Here is a 17,290-nt window from a genome sequence, read left to right on the forward strand (position 1 = left end):
GTGCTTACTGTTTGTCAGGGACTGTGCTGAGTCTGTGGACATTTGCATTTGACATCTATACACTTTATAAAGTATATAAGTTTTGAAGCAAGCATTGTAACCCATTATTACTTCTTTCGATACATGCCACGGGTCAGTGGAAACAGTACCGTCATCCCCAGGGCAGTGTGTATGGGCACAGCTAGTGGTTTTCAGCCTAGGTTCTTCAAACTCTTGCTACACCATTGAAACTCAGCTAACCGTATAGAGCCGCAACCAAGCATGACCACTAAAACAAAAGCTAAGTGAGCACCACACAAGGACAGATATGACCACCTGAATGTGGAAAACGTGCAATGACAAACGTACGTGAAAATTTTTAGCCTTTGTTTTTATTTTATGTATATGGGCGTTCTGCCAACATGTATGCCTGTGAACCTTGTGCCTTCAGCCAGTGCTTGAGGAGGACAAAAGAGGGTGTTTAATCCCCTAGGACTGGAGTTACAGGTAAGTCTGAGCCGCCATGTGGGTTCTGGAAATCAGAAGAGTAACTAGTGCTCTTAACCAGTGAGACACCTCTTCAGCATCCCCCCTCTGGTCCGTCCAATATATATATGAATGGATATATGGATATATTATATATCTACTCAAGACATACATACATACACACACATATAATGGAACCATTGTCTTGAAAGAACATTGATAACAAAATAGTCTGAGAAATATAAAACCATAGATTTGAGATCACAGATTTTATTAAATGAAAGTAACGTAGGAAGGTGAAAAGGAGGAGGGGGGAAAGGGAAAGGAAGAAAGGATGAAAAGAGGGAGAGAGGGAGGAAAAAGGAGGAAGAAGAAGGAAGAAAATATGAAGGAGAAGGGAAGGAGGGAGGAAAAAAGAAAGGCAGAGAAGAGGAAAGGAAGAAAAGAAGAAAGAAGAGAGGGAGAAAGGGGAGGGGAATGGAGAGAAAGGCAGAAGAGAAGAGAAGAAGAAGAAACAAGCAGGAAAGGAGGAAGTGACAAGGGAGGGAAGGAGGTGAAGGACGCACAAAGTGGATGCAGGGGAAGAAGAGAGGGAGAGGGGGGAGGAAGAAGAGGAAGGGGATGGGTGCAAGAGGAAGGAGGGAGGGAGACACAAAGGAAGAGGCAGCATCACACAGTTTATGAGCGGTTCCACATGATCCATCAGTTCAAAACACTGTGGAATTCTGAGAGTGGAGAATGTGTCACCCCGATGAGCCCTTGACCTTAACCACTGAGAAGACAGAAGCTAATGAAGAGTGGCATTTGAGAGCAGCTGTGGGCACATACTCTTCAGATGTAGCTGCTCCTGTAACTATCAGGCAAAAGCACATGAACAGCTTCTGATGATGACATCACAGCTTCTGATGACATCACTGGTTTCTGATGCCCTAGGGAGTAATTTGCTCCACACAAACTGCATAGCCTGAAGGATTTGGACTAGTCCTAGAACTTGGGGGCATTTGCTGTTGGCCAAAGGTCAAATCAAGCATGACAGTTACAGTTTTGCTCATTTTGACTTAGTGGATGGAATAAATTATTGGTATTGTCTCAAGTCCACTGACATGTCAATAAACCTGAGATAATCAATTTCTAAACAGAAAGCGCTTATTTTGGCTCACAATTTCAGAGGCTTGTCCCTGTGGTATCTTGACTCTGGCTTTGGGACCTTTCACAAGGTAAAGCATCATAGTGGAAGCTCTTGGCTGAGGATACTGTTTATTTAAGAAGAATGATGAAGCACCAAGAGAGAGGAAGGTGCCAGAGTCCCAACATCCCCTCAAAGGCATGTCCCTAATGACCTAGCTTTCTTCCCTTAGACCCTGTCTCCAAAAGCTTCTACCACTGACAGTAGAGCAATAGGCTGGTGTCTAAGCCTTTAACACACATCATTTGGAGAAGACTTCAGATCCAAATGATAACAAGTGTATAATGTTCATATTTTGACTACTACATTTCTGAAAGCTAACTGCATTTCTATTGCGAAGGGCAGAAATGGCAGCATATTGACAGAAGAGAGCAGCTTTTCAGAGCCCAGCCATTCAAGTTACTCAGCACATTTCATTGTTGGCTTACTGCACAGAGGGTGATACCCCACCACCAGGCCATCAAGTTCAGAAAGAATCTTGAGGATTAGACACAAAAGAAAGGTTTGTAACCATGTCAAGACGCACTGGTATCTGAGTTTAAACCTACTCATAATGACCATTCCAGCTATGGATAAAAGAATATGTTTCCCTAATACATGAAATCAAGCAGTTTGTTTCCCTAGTAAGAGAGAATCTTCACTCTATGATCTGTATTGTATGTGCATATGCTGGCCCACAGGTCAGAGCAACTATCAATGAGTAATGACTGTATCAGAGAAACTGCAGAGACGTAGCTGAAGAGCTTTACTTGAGGTTTTCTGACAACGATATGGCTGTAGCATGTGTTATGCAGTTATGCAGTGACTCTGTGCCTTCAAACACATTTTTACAGCAACTGCATACACAGTATTCCCTTAGTGTAAAGGCTTGGGCACTTACATAATGTCCTTTGCCTCCTGAAAACATAGTACAAATCTCCATGCTATTTGTTGATATGGTTTTGATCTTCCCTCCATCATGTTTTCAGATATTCTTATTTAAAAAAATGAAATTGCCTTTATGAAAAACCAGTCACCCTATCTGTATCTTTTCAAAAGTCGTTATTAGATTGAGAATGTTAAAAAGTACATTGTGGGCAATAATGTAGATGATTATTAATGAGAAATAACTTATACTTAAACAATGCTGTTATTTAAAGAGAAATTGCATCATGAAAGCATTAAAAATATTCATTTCTTTAGTTCCTTAATCTGTTCATTAATTGATGACACAGACCATTTAATGTATATGAAATCAGTTTAGGTTTCTCTTACCAATGGGGCTAAACACTCAGTACCTCCCTACCCATTAAATTACAAATAATAAGTAGGGATGAGAGGTGGGTGTGAACTATGGGGAAGGTATTCACACCATACCACAATGCTTTAACTGCTAATGCAATAAGAGTTAGTCACAAGAACCTGTACAAGGTCTGTGGGCAAGAGGGGAGTCAAGTAGCTGCTATATAAAACTAGACTAATTAATCAAACCAACAAATCATCAATTCTAATTAGAGCCATATGAAAAGAATAGACATCAAGGATGATCTCTATCATGTCAAACTGAATCCACAGTAGTCAACAGGTGGATATAAGAAATGCAGATGAAACAGTGAATACTCCACAGACTCAGACCTTCCACAAAATGCTAACTATAAAGAAGCAAAGGGTAACTTTTTGCTAAAGATACCTGCCTAATGCCATGCTGTTCAAAATGATCAAAGTTAACATCACCAAGGCTGTCTATGTCAAGGTGATGTGTGTGTGTGTGTGCGGGGGGGGGGGGGTGTCACTGAATGGATCTGGTGCTGCACCAAAATGCAGAGCCTAATCCAGTCATGAAAAGGCATCAAATCCAAATCCAACACCACTCCAAAAACTCAGAGGCCTGTGTTCTGGAAAAATTCCAAGGTCTGGAAAGTCGAAGAGCTAATTCTGGCTTGATGGAGACTCAAGTAAAATACAACTAAATACAATTCATGGTCCAGGTTCAGATCCTTTGTGATTAAAGAAATTAATGGGAGCCGGGCGGTGGTGGCGCACACCTTTAATCCCAGCACTCGGGAGGCAGAGGCAGGTGGATCTCTGTGAGTTGGAGGCCAGCCTGGGCTACAGAGTGAGTTCCAGGAAAAACTCCAAAGCTACACAGAGAAACCCTGTCTTGAAAAACCAAAAAAAAAAAAAAAAAAGAAGAAAGAAATTAATGGGATAGTTGCAAAAATGATAATGGCAGGAGCTGGGTGAAAGCACTCACAACTTCTGTGTAACAATGAAGGCAGTCCCCAAACTAAAGAAAAAGGAAACGCCTTAAAGGGAAAAATAGGGCAAACCTGTGGCCATGTGTGCTGGGAGGAATATGGGTGGAGAGGGAGGAAGGCAACATGTGGATCCATCAGAAAAGACATCCATCCCTCTGGCAGGGCAACTGTGACTCTTCATAAGCAGTCACTCAGTGACTTGGTCGATGCTGAGCAAAGTGTCCCCAGGGGACAACACTACTTACACAAACCCTCTCTTATCTGTTTACAGTTGAGAATTTATTTACAGAACATAACACCAACAAGCTTGAGTAACAAAGGTGCCACATTTCAAGCCCATCTGCCACCCTGGCTTCAGCAGAATAAAAACCAATGCTGAGCTCTAGGCAGCCTTTTGTTTTCAAATAAAATGTTTATTAAATGTGATCATCTATTTCAAAAGCCCAAATTTATTTACTAATTTTATGAGGCCTGTTTTCTGGAGTCCAACTTTCAAAATCAAGAAATGGTCACCGAAGGAAAAATCCGAGAATGGTCTGAATTAGGATTTATGGTCATGCTGAACAATGGCTAAGGAACTGAGTGACCTGAAGGGTACACTGAATCCCTCCTAGATAACGTGTCCAAGTGTCATTTAAATCTATACATTTTACATGGATCGTCTCACAAAGTTATTTTCTTTTATATGCATAAATTCAATTTGAAAACCTATGCCCTATGCCCCAGAAAAAAAAGGGGGGGCATAACATTCCATTACAAATGGACATTGATCATAGTCATCTATGATAGAAGCAAATTATGTGGACTCCCTCAAGGCCAAGGCAATCTCCTCCACATAAAAAGAAAGCTGGTTCTCTCTCTCTCTCTCTCTCTCTCTCTCTCTCTCTCTCTCTCTCTCTCTCTCTCTCTCTCTCTCTCTCTCTCACACACACACACACACACACACACACACACACAGAAAAGAAAAAGATTCACACTAGAAAACCCTTTTCACTATGCTATAAAAACAGATTCAAAAGCATGTTTGGATGCAGAAAGTTGAGGCAAAGAAATGAAGTTTCTTTTTGTGTTTGTGTGTGTGTGTGTGTGTGTGTGTGTGTGTGTGTGTTCTTTTAAGAAGCAAAGTAAATTGTAGAAGTTCTATGTTCTTTTCTAGCAGTATGTGTGTGTGTGGTAGATTGAAAGATAATGTCCCTCATAGGCTCAGGCATTTGAATACTTGGCCCCCAGTGGGTGACATTTTCCGGGGGAGGTTTAGGGAGTTTGATCTTGCTGGAGGAAGTGTGTCACTGGGGGTGGGCTTTGAGAGTAAACCGTCTCATCTACTCTCACTCCGCCCTCTCTCCTTCACTTGCATCTGGAGATGCAATCTCTCAGCTTCTTGCTCCTGACACACACCTGCCACCTGCTGCTGTGCCGCCCTGGCGTGGCAGACTCCTATCCCTCCGGACACGTTAGGCAAAATAAACTTTTCCTTTGGTAAGTCATCGAATTTGGCCATGACATTGATCACAACAGCAGAAAGGTAATTGATACAGTGTGCACGACGTTTTTAACAATGTTTGGGAGTGACTTGACATGATAAACTTGATCTTCAACCCTTCATGTAAAACTACATTCCCTGTGTTTTCATTTAAACCATAGGTGGTGGCGGGCTACTTTGGGACGAATTATGAACGCAAGATCATTCTTTGATATCTTTTTATTCTCCTGATAGGCAAGTTCACTGACAAATCATTTCAACTTTTAACGGACATAGGAAAGACCACACAATGCCATAATTTTAAAAAGTGTCAATCCAAGGAAGTTAAGGTAAAAAGAAAATTAGAATCAGAATCAGGACAAATGGGTTTTTTTTTTTCTGTACTTGGAGATGCACATACTCTAGAGATGGGGCAAGACTGAGCAGAGACCTCTACAGAGAACGAGGAGGTAAGCGTAGCTAAGTCTGGGCATGCAGACTCAGGTTACCTTGGGCCTCCTTTTGAGGATGGAAATGATATCTGTAAGCATGCAGCGAGGCCCATGCCTATAACTAGTACTCAGGAAGTTGAAGCAGAAGGTTTGCTGCCAATTCAAGTTTGGTTATGTAGTGAGTACCAGACCAATGAAAGATAAACAGCAGTACTTCACCCCACCTCCCAAAGAAGGAGGAAGGAGAGGAGGGAAGGGGGGAGTGAGAGAGGAAAGGGGGAGGAAGGCAGGGGGGAGGGAGGGGAAAAGGAGGTCTATAGTAGCTAAATCTACAGTAGCTTGGACAGATCAAACACTATCCAAGCGGATAGCTCAGACTGAAGCCCAGTGGTACGTGTGCCCCATTAGTCTGGAAATAGCCTCAAAGTCCCAAGAACAAGGAAAACATTCCCAGAAGCTCCAGAGAGACACGGTGATCCTGAAAGTTGAGCTGTCCAGAAGGTGACAGAGACTTCCACTAAGAACAGGAGCAAAGAAAAATCTGGACTGGTGGGCCTGTTAGGCCGAACGAACGGCAACAGAGAACTTTCTTTAGCCAGCGTGCCCCCAAGGAAGACCAAAAGGGAGTCATCCACTGTCAGTTCATAGTGGAGACACTGATTCACCATAGGATGAAGTCACATGAGAGCTGTCACAAGTGCCTCCCTTAGGTATGTACAGGGGCATTAAATGCCTTTGGGGAGGAGGGTAGCAACAAGAAATGTTTGCAGAAAATATACAGACAACCTTCATGTAAACATGTATTAACTCAGCTCGTACCTCATATTAAACTCTGGGACTTTGAAACTCTTTCTAACGAATAAATCCCTTCCCAGTTTGGTGTTTCTTTTCCCCATCCCTTTCATCAATGCACACTTTACATTTTGCAAAACGTACAGGTTTAAAATGTATGATGTGATGAGTTTGGAAAAAAAAAAGCAAACACCAGGGAACTATAACATATTTCTCCGTTGGAGAAATCCTTTATGCCCTGTCTGTCCATAGCCCATCCCTAATCTACCAAATGGTGTGTCTCACTGTGGCTTCGTATAAACTTTAGAAGATCTTGCCAGTGAAGGCCCTGCAGCATGTGGGTTTTCCTGGCATACTTCACTAAGCATCTCTCAGTTCAACCCTTGTCCCTGTGGTGCATGTTAGCAGTGAAGCCCAGCTTGTTTATCCATTCATCCACTGGCGAGCACTCATTGAGGGATTCTAGGTGTGGACTGTTATGAAAGAAGCTACAATCAATGAATTGTTTTGTGGTACTTTGACATATTCATGGAGCTTTGAAATGATGGATAGCATTTGCTTAGGCCAAATAGTTTTCAGGGGGAAATGGCAATATTTTATGGAGGAGCATCATGGCATATTGAGCTGACATAATGACCCTGGGTTGTGTTGATGCTTGGCACAAGCTGAATGCACCTTCTCTCAGACCCCAACACCCCAGCTGCCCTGCTCAGTCCCACTGAAAACACAGCTCTTGGGGGAAAAAACCCCAGCAGAGTACAACCTTAATTATCTACACTAACTCTGATTTCTAAGCAGAGCTCTCAATGGTCATTCAATGGTGCTACTGAACAATTACATTGTTGAAAGCCTGTAGCATAGGGGTCCTTTTGTGATCAGTTGGTTTTGGTTCCTTCATTTAAAAAAAAATTTCAACATTTCAGACTTGGGAAACAAAAAGTAACATACAAAGCAGTATGAAATATGATGAAGTTTAATTGTAAAACACCTGTGAACTAATCTCCAACGTAGTAATCAGGAGACGACTCATGCCTGTGCCCATTTATCTGGGACTCCTTTGGAAGAAGACACAAGTCTTCGACAGTTAAGGACCGTTTCTAGCCCTATGTTTAAAAAATTAATATTTATAACTATGAAAAAGAACTAGATGGCATGAGGCTGGATGCCTGAGAACAGGCAACCAGTGGAACCCAGCTGAATGGAATCTCAGAGTCCCTTCATATCAGCACATTACATTCAACATTAGCATATTGCATATTATCATCTGAAGAGGAACACAATATTTACTAGCCTGTTGTCATGTGATTTAATGTGTGATAGCCTGGGTACCTGGTAAATGTCAGTGTTCGAGGCTTCTATGCATTTCCACAAAAGGGACTCATGCAAGCTGAACCACCTCACTGCTAGTTCTACTGCCAAGTTCAACACATCTCTTTTATCTCTCTATGTTATGAAAAAGGGAAAGGGGAAATCTGCCAATTATGCGTTTGCTAATAGTAATACTTCTCATTATATTCTAATGCATTTTCAAAGTAATTTCATGAATATTGCATTCATTAAAACTAAGACTGTTTTTCTGGGCAAACCAGCTAAATGTCCCTTAAAATATGTTAGATTGTGCTTTGTAATGATTTGTTGTTTCTTCTTTAGACTAATGGGCGATTGTTTTCTCTTAGCATCAAATGATGCTCTTTTAATGTATCCTATTTCGGAAGCTTAAAACAGCTAATGCATTGTGCCCAGTTTCCTCCACTCATTTTCTTAGATTTCCCCATTGTTGTCTCTGAGTCTTGTGATTCAGTCCTAATTGCTCTGGCAATACAGTCAATATACCAGCCTATCTATCTGGCATTCACCACTACACACACCACCCTACCACTTTACAAATACATTTACTGCCTCTTCCTTTCCTTCTCTGCAGGAGTCATGATTTTATCTGGTTAGCTGACCCTACATGTTACATATAGGAGTATGTATCCCAAACACTCGACGATAATTTTCAGCATTAAACATCCGTGTGCTCAATACAATGAACACCATTGAGAATGCAGGAATTAACAGAGAATGATCTGCAGGCATCTAGGATTTCGCCTGAGAAGCTGAGTTTCATTCAACCCTAAGGGGGATTTTATTCACAATCCCCGAGTTTCAGGGTATGTTTGAAAGGCACAAGTCTGGATTCTGACCACCCTGGCTTTCATCACACGTCACTTGGCTGGAAAGCTTTCCACTGCTGAGTAGTCCTGAGCATGTGTCTTGGTTCTCCATCTGTTACTTCACTGGTAAAGTGGTGATCGTATGTGATCCCAAATAAGAAAGAGGTCATGGGGAATGAGATGAGACACAGCACCCAGCACTGTGCTGGGAACATGTTATTCTTAAGAAGCACCAGCTATCATCATCTTCGTCCTCCTCCTCTTCCTCCTCCTCATTGGCATGCGTTTCTGCTAACGGCTAAAGAATGTTATCTCCAGTGTTCTACAGCATCAGAGAGTCTCATGTGACCCTGCTGTTTCAGGACTGGTCTGGACGCCAAAGAATCAACTCCTCCTGATTCCTTCCAGCTCTGAGACCTAGATGGAACGTTTACCTCTCAGGACTTTTCAGAATTGACCAGCAGATGGCACCAGTGTCCCCCATAGTCTCACCCAATATGTCAAAAAGCACAAACCAATCCAGACTGGGACTCACCCATCTGAAGGGTGTTTTCTGCTTTACATTACCGGTTTATCAAATCTTCTGGCCGTCCCCACCAGCCCTGTCATAGGAAGTAAAAATTCTTTGCACCGCAGCGTTCTAGCATAGGTCAGTATGGTTGTCACACTGGGTCTCTACTAAAATGTGCTTCTCCTTACCGTCACTCCCAACTCCCAGGAGAACGGAATAAGAGAAAAAAGTGTCAGAAGTTATAAAAGTTAGCGAAGAAACAAACACAATATTCCTCAATCATTTACTGATTGATTCTCAGCAAAGCGACTGTTCAAAGGGAAATTTGGAATGATACAAGGTATCTGCAGAGCAATGAGATCCCTTACTGTCCAGAGTAAGTCGATGCAAGGGATACTCACTCTCTGGAAAGCAGAATAAGGCATATGGGAACAAGCCTAATTACAGACAAAACACACTACTTAAAGACCAGAAAAAGCCTTTCTGTTTCACACATCTGACAGCCCCTGAAATAAATGATTGATTATATAACAGAATAGTATGTGAGCTGAAATAAACGGAGAAGCCTTAGCTGTAGTTCTCAGAACAGTGCCACTTTTCAGGGGGATGCTGACGTGATGGGAAGCATGATTCCAACTTGAAGTTCAAGGTTTTCCATAAATGATCCTCCCAAATTAATATTGTGCTGGCCTCTTGAGTGCTAGATATGCTGAGTCAGAAACTAAGCCGTGACTCAGATTGTCCCCAACATATACAGGCGGAGGTGTGACAGCTCTCTGGAACACCATCCTGTGGCTCATCTCCTCTCACGGAAGCATCTGGGGGATGGTGGTAACATTTTAAAATATTTTTGAAATAAAACTCTTTGCAGATCGTTCCCAGATAGGATTGGATGAATCTTGCTTACTCTAGCTAGCACATGGCATTTGTGCAAAATGTCAGACCCAGGATAGCAGACAGTGTAATTTGAAAGAAAGCTTCCCCACATGACAATAGTATCACACTCAGGAAGCACATGTAGGCACAGTCCCCCATAATGCAACCGAAGGCACCATGAAGATTTCTCTCCATGGAGCGTGAAGGTGGCAAGGTCTTTATGGTCTCCCAAGAGTGCTGTTCTAGGAACATCCAAACTACTGCTCTGCAGATGACCAACTGGAGGGCTGTTTCTACTCCAAGGCCGTGTGGCAGGTACATGTCAGTACACACAGCTTCTCCCAAGCACTCTTTCCACACCCACCTCCAGCACAGCAGCACTCGGAGTGAAAATGGAGCCCTGGGCTTTAGAAAATACTCTGCTCCCTGATGGAAGTTTGGCTTCTAGCTTCTTCTGGAAGCCTGTCCAGTTCTTGCACAGTAGGGAAGACAAGTCTGAAAGTGACTTTAGCAAAGTCCCCATAGCCACATATTTGTTCCCAACTCTTCTCACCACGCAGAGCCCCCTTGTGCTCGTCAGGCATAGTCACTGTTTACAGCCTGGAACTTTCAGAATACAGGCACTTGGGCAGCAGGTGCAGCTTGCTGGCAAGCAGTTCCTTCCTAATCCCTTCCTGCTCTGGGTCTCCTGTCGCCTCCTGCTCTTATCAGAGCCTCTCCACACACTTCTCCCTGTTCTTTATATGGAAGAGTATGGCTGGAACAAGGTGTGCACAGCATACCCCTGTGTGAACCTTAGGTTCCGTCTCAGCCAGAGAGAAAGGAGCCTCTGAGCTAAATCCACGGCTCCTAATGGCTATTTCTCCTCACACATCGGAGAACATCTCCAGGATGAGGTTGTTATGAGTGTTCCTATCACGTGCAGAAATAAATGTGATTTCTTAGGAAGCTGAACATCTCCAGGATGAGGTTGTTATGAGTGTTCCTATCACGTGCAGAAATATATGTGATTTCTTAGGAAGCTTTTGCAATACCCTTGATTTTTCTGGAGGAAAAAAGCCACAAACCCTACTGTCTTCCAAGCCAGCCTTTGCTGACACTGCATTCCTAAGATGGCTCACATCCAAACTCTTTTCCATGGCAATTCTTCCAGAGCAGGAGGGGCCCTGGCAAGCCGTTGAAGGCTGGGATTCAGGCTGTTTGTCCTGCATGATGGAAGACTTATATAATTCATGCCAGCTCACTCTGCATATGTCCCTGGTGAGCAATGCTAGCCTGGGAAATAGCTGTCCTGGAGGAGGAGGAGGAGGAGGAGGAGGAGGAGGAGGAGGAGGAGGAAGAGGAGGAGGAGGAGGAGTGTGCTATGAAGTCAGAATGAGGCAGAGCACACGGGTAGGACTCAAAGTGAGCTCTGCCTCCATCTGTACGCAGAAGCTAGATTCTCGTAGCAGGGCTATCCCCTGCTTCCGTTCCAATTGCCTAGGCTGTCACCCTCTGATTGGCAGGATGATGATGACCCAAGAGACCAGCAGGAGTTCCACCAAAACTTAGCTTCTTGCTACTCCACCAAGCAGGTGTGAAGCTTTGTTTGCTTCTAACCATCAACACAAGAGCTCCGCAGTCAGCCAGGGTACCGCTCTGGACAAGGCAGGTTACTGTATAATGGGAAGAGAGCCCGCTTATTCTGACTAGCTGGTGAAACAGCTTCCTGTTACAATTTAAAATGCATTTGTTTTTATTTTCAGTGCATGGTATTTTGCCTGCATGCACGTCTGTGTTACAGATGATTAGGACCAGCCATATGGGGGCTGGGCATCCAACCCAAGTTGTCAGGAGGAGCAGCCAGTACTCTTAACCAGCTGAGCCATATCTTCAGTTCCCTCCTTCTAGTTATGGTGGCTTTCCCCTCCTGCCATTGCTGTGGGTTGTCCAGATGATGTCATTGCACTTTCTCCCACACCTCAGTGTCTTGCTCATTCATTGCAATAACTACTCTGGCTATTTTATGCTAATGCTGGGATTATGGGCACTCACCTCTGTAATGTTCTCCATATAACCTGAACATTTAGATTTCCATGCCCGCTCATTTTAGTGCCTCCTCTGTCTTCCTTCCACGTTAGCATCCAGAGAGAGGTAGATACTTGCTTTCTCTTTATCAGAGCCCTCCAGCAGTTTTGCTAAGGCTTTCTCGGGTATGTGCATCACTGAGGCATAGACTTGCAGTTACTACAGAATTTGTTCTGAGCCGCACCTTCTCAGGAAACACATGGCCTGGCCTGCCCAAGGGAGGATCTGCCCAAGTACCGGGTGAGGCTACACCTGCTCTACAAGCCCTGCCCTGAGTTGGCACAGCATAGAGATATCATGGACCAACCCTTTGCTCCCACCGACAGCTGCAACTTCAGTGTCCCTCTGCCAAGCACAGAATGCCCCACACAGGCTTCTGCTAATGACAAAGAGCCTTTGTATGTGCATACACCCCAGAACGGCCATTTGGAATTCGGTTGTGCCCTTCCCTAAGATTCATCTGCCCAAATAAATAAAGTGCTCAGTCCTGTTTGTGGCTGAGTTATCTAGCTAGCACATGGCATTTGTGCAAAATGTCAGACCCAGGATAGCAGACAGTGTAATTTGAAAGAAAGCTTCCCCACATGACAATAGTATCACACTCAGGAAGCACATGTAGGCACAGTCCCCCATAATGCAACCGAAGGCACCATGAAGATTTCTCTCCATGGAGCGTGAAGGTGGCAAGGTGCCCTAGGACCAAGCTGCACCTGTTCCTGGGTGCCTGGCAGAGCACAGCAGTAGAGCAGGCAACCAGGAGAGTCTCACTCATGGAAGTGATGGTCAGACAAGCCCCAGAAAGAATGGGAATTTGGAAGTCTCAGCCCATAGACTGAAAGTTCTTCATTATTGAAATTTATGAAATCTAACCAAATAAAGCATTAGAAGCTCAATTCAGTGCCATTCTGGAAATGACAACTTGTGGCACTCTGCACTCAGCATGGTGCAAAGAAATCCTTCCTAGCTAATGAATCTGAGGCAAGAAAAGCAGCCCATGGCTGGAGAGATGGATCAGAGGTTAAAAGCACTAGCTGCTCTTCCAGAGGTCCTGAGTTCAATTCCCAGCAATCACAGGGTGGCTCACAACCAACTATAATGAGATCTGGTGCCCTCTTCTGGTGTGCAGGCATGCTTCCAGACAGAACACTATACATAATAAATAAAGGAAAGCAGCCCATGTTTCCTACAGTTCCCCAGAAAATGGCATGTAACTTCGAAAAGATAAAATTGTAAGATTATTAATAATAGACAGGTGTCAGACTCGAAAGTTCTTCAGTCAGCAGTGTTCAAGGCTAACATTGATATCAGGATTGCTTAAAGACTGTGTTTGGTGATAAAAACTTCCAGTGGATAGTTAACTTTAGTTGTCTCTGAACATGTGGCTTTTGATACCCCAAATGATACCATGAACTATGGTGTTCTGTTTCATGCAATGTTAATTTTCTTATTGTCCTTGCAAAATCATGCACACTGGGTTTATGATTGTGCCATCAAGGAAGTTAAAAGTCCACAGATCTATTGTCATAATCAACAACTTTAGTAGCTTCCAGGATAGGCACTGTACAAGCTTGGAGGAAAATAGCATTTCTTTTTTGAATCTCTTCTGAAAAGCATGTGTTATCCTTTACATAAAACACTCCAAATAGATAAACACATAGAAACAGGAAGGAGATTAGTAGTTTCTGGTAGAGAGGAGGAAGAGGGAAGATAGGGTTCCTTTACAATATGATTAAAATATTCTGAAAGCACATGGTGGTGATGTTTGTACAAGCCCACAAATGTACTAAAAATTCCACTGAACTACACAATTAAAAATGGTAGAATGAACAGTATGTGGGTTATACCTTAGTAAAGATGGGAAAAGATGAAACAGCCATGAGCTCTAGCAGGTGCATCCAACTAAAGAGAGGCATCAGAACAGAATGTAAAAGAAGGACAGAACCAGTTAAACCGGCTGCTCCTCAGAATGATGCCGCGTTAGGAGAGGAACCGTATGTGATCATTATCTTTATTATGAAGAGCTACGCACTGTGTTATGTAAAAGGGGTATTGCTAACTGATCACTGAAATTTGAAGAACATTATCCTGTGCTGTCATGCAGTGATTCTGAAGACATCAAAGCATCCTCAGCGTTTTCCCTATGACTTCCACTATGGTCTCACATAGAAACACTCCATTCTCATGATGCCACAGTGAGTTTGGTAAGTCATGCTCAAATCCACCTGTCCTATTGGGTTTTGTGATTTTTTTTTTAATTTTTTATTTTGGTTTTGGTTTTTGGTTTTTTTTTTGTCAGCTTGACATAAGCTAGTTATCTGAGAAAAGGAAATCAGAATTGAGAAAATGCCTCCATAAGATTGGCCTATAGGCAAGTCTTCAGGACATTTTCTTAATTAGTGTTTGACAGGGGAGACCCCAGCCCAGTATGGATCGTGATAACTCTGGACTGGTGGTCCTGGGTTCTACAAACAAACAGGCTGAGCAAAGAGGAGCAAGCCAATAAGCAGCACTCCTTGGTGGTCCCTACTTCAATCCCTACCTTGAGTTCCTGCCTTGACTTCCTTCAGTGATGGACTTTGATATGAAAGTGTAAGCGAAATAATTTTCTTTCCTTCCCAAGTTGGTTTTGGTCATGGCGTTTCATCTCAGCAATGAGAATCTTAACTAAGATACCATCTCCCTTCTAGAAATTTTGTCATCGTCAATACCATCCTTCCATTTCTATATTATGGTATGAGTAGAGAAGACATGTTACAGATGAAAAATTATAGACTATATCCCTTACATCAGGGTGAATCATTAGCCTTGATGTTTACATCTGTCTGTAGGGGTTCAATAGGCAAAGACTGCCAGCTCATGGAAAATGGGAAGTCTATAGAAAGTGACAGGCACAAAGTGAGGAATTACGGTATCTGAGCATCACTGTATTACCATTAATCAAAGTCTGAACTTGAGACCTGTGTCTAAAACCAAAGGCAAAAATACAGGGGAGGTGGCTAGAGATCATGCCCTGGGTGCTGTACCTACCTGCGGCGATGTAAGAGCCTCCTCCAGCTTTATAAAGGAAGTGACTGGCAAAGGGGGCTGCGCAGATGATCAGGAAGCTAGCCGTCAAGGCGGCCACGACCCCCAGAAGCAGAAGGACTGCCCAGAAGCCACGGTAGACTGGAAGCCAAGAACAAAGGAAGAGAAAAAAAAGTCAGCCCTGGTTGTAGCAGGCTGTCCCATGGGGAGTTCTTTCCTCACTATTCTAACTTCGTTCAGGGACTGCTGGGTAGAAACTCACACAGGGGACCAGGAATGATCTTCAATAGAAATCCTTAGCCGGAAACCAGGCTCAGCCCATCCTGACACACTTCAGTAATGCTTCTTGCTCAGCATTTGTACCACGCAAATTCTAAATGTGCCCCAGGAGCTCATTTCTCTGGCCACGTTTTTTTCCATTTTGGAAGTGGGAATACTTAAGGATCTACCCGGTGTGATCACAGATTGGTGATTCACACTAGCTATCCAAAAGCCACACAAAAGGTTACCCCGTGACACACAAAACACTGCCTCACCCCACTATTGATATTTGTACAATGGTGAGCCTCTGATAGCCTTAACCAAAAAAAAGCTGGCTTCTATTTAGACTGTGGCTCTCATGGGAACTATTCTTAAGACAATAAAAGTTACATCATTAAGAAAAGTTTGTATCAGAAGAAACTTTGTATCAGATATGTATGGAATATGGCTTTTATTAAATATTTGTATTAGAGGAAGGAAGTGTCAACATGAAGTTGTGTGGGAGTCGTTTACTCAAGGACAGACAGGGCTGAGGTACTGCATGTAGCTAGTGATTAATGGACTGTGGGGCTAGTGATTTACAGTAATCAAATGAAAAGGCGTCCTAATGATCATTTTTGAGCTGGATAATTACCAATCTATTAAACAAATCCATCATTTCCCTAAGGCAAAAAAACACCAAAATGAGTTCTCTTTTGTATAAATGGGGGTGATCTCAGGGAGACATATTAGTCAAATTACCATTTTCTTAAGGAAAATATAGAATTTTTATTGGGAAATAAAATGTATGTGTCTCAATCCTGCCTGTACGGAATAAACATGTCAATCAACTGCCATCCTAAGAAACAAAGGACAGGATTATAGAAAGCTGAGAAGAGGGGCCATCACAGTTTGGGGGGAAGAAAGACTGTTATTGGTTGGGGGTGATTGCAGGGGCGGAAACGTTAGCTTCCATCTTACTTTTCAATGCTGACCACTTGGACATAGCTCCCAGACCTGCCATGTTATGTATCTTGTAACTCTGGTCAGGCTGGCAAAATATTCAGTAGTCAGGAAACACAGTTCTCCCCAGAGTGCATCTGGGAACTTCTACCCCAGTGAGGCAAAGCACCCAAGATCCAGGAGATGATCCATGCTTCGCACGGAGGAACCTGGAAAGGGGATCTTTGTTTTCCCAGCAGTGGGGAAATCTTCATTAAATATTTCCTTTTGGTTCCTGCTGTTTTTGCTGTATGGCAGAATTACAGAGATCTATACCATAATCCTGGAGGCTTAAGCTGGACTAGAACTCGATCTGGAAGTGAGAGGGGAGAGAGGAACTGCACAGGGGAGAGAGCTGGAAGACTGCAGTTCTTTGTTCCGACCCACACTAACATCAAGCTCACTCCCGGGTTCCTCAGGCCCAGAGGCCCAAGAGAGTGTGACAAAGTCTCTGAGAAACAGATGACACTGTGAAGTCTCCTGAGCCCCAGAGCCAGCCCCTAGGTAGGACACACCAAGAGCAGGACCCCAGGGCTTCTGCAAGCTCCGTTGATGTCAAAACTGCCACCACCGACATAAGAGACAGAATGAAAAGAATGATTTACTGTTGAAACAATAGGTTAATATTGTCTGGATTTTTAAAAAACATATGAAGTCTGAAAATTCAATATTCAAACGGGTCTAGGTTAAAAGCTAAAGTTATTTGATATACCAGGACCATGAAACTCTGACCAATGCTTTAGAGAACAGACCATGAGTCAGCAAATAGAAAGCCACTGAGTCACGTCTAAGTCCTTAGATTTCAAACTGGTATTAGAAG

At 43.2% G+C, this 17,290-nt stretch overlaps 1 protein-coding gene across 1 annotated transcript in view; it reads right to left on the reverse strand.

The window, feature by feature from the left end:
* The window catches only part of Tmem182 (transmembrane protein 182), a 50,306-nt gene that overhangs the window by 2,482 nt on the left and 30,534 nt on the right, over positions 1-17,290 (reverse strand). Inside the window, exon 4 of the mRNA XM_052743945.1 lies at positions 15,232-15,369. Within this exon, the coding sequence (XP_052599905.1) occupies positions 15,232-15,369 (138 nt within the window). The remainder of the gene's footprint in view (positions 1-15,231; positions 15,370-17,290) is intronic.

This window comes from Peromyscus californicus, unplaced genomic scaffold (genome assembly GCF_007827085.1).
Source record: "Peromyscus californicus insignis strain IS unplaced genomic scaffold, ASM782708v3 Scaffold_19__1_contigs__length_69161282, whole genome shotgun sequence".
Taxonomy (NCBI): Eukaryota; Metazoa; Chordata; class Mammalia; order Rodentia; family Cricetidae; genus Peromyscus; species Peromyscus californicus.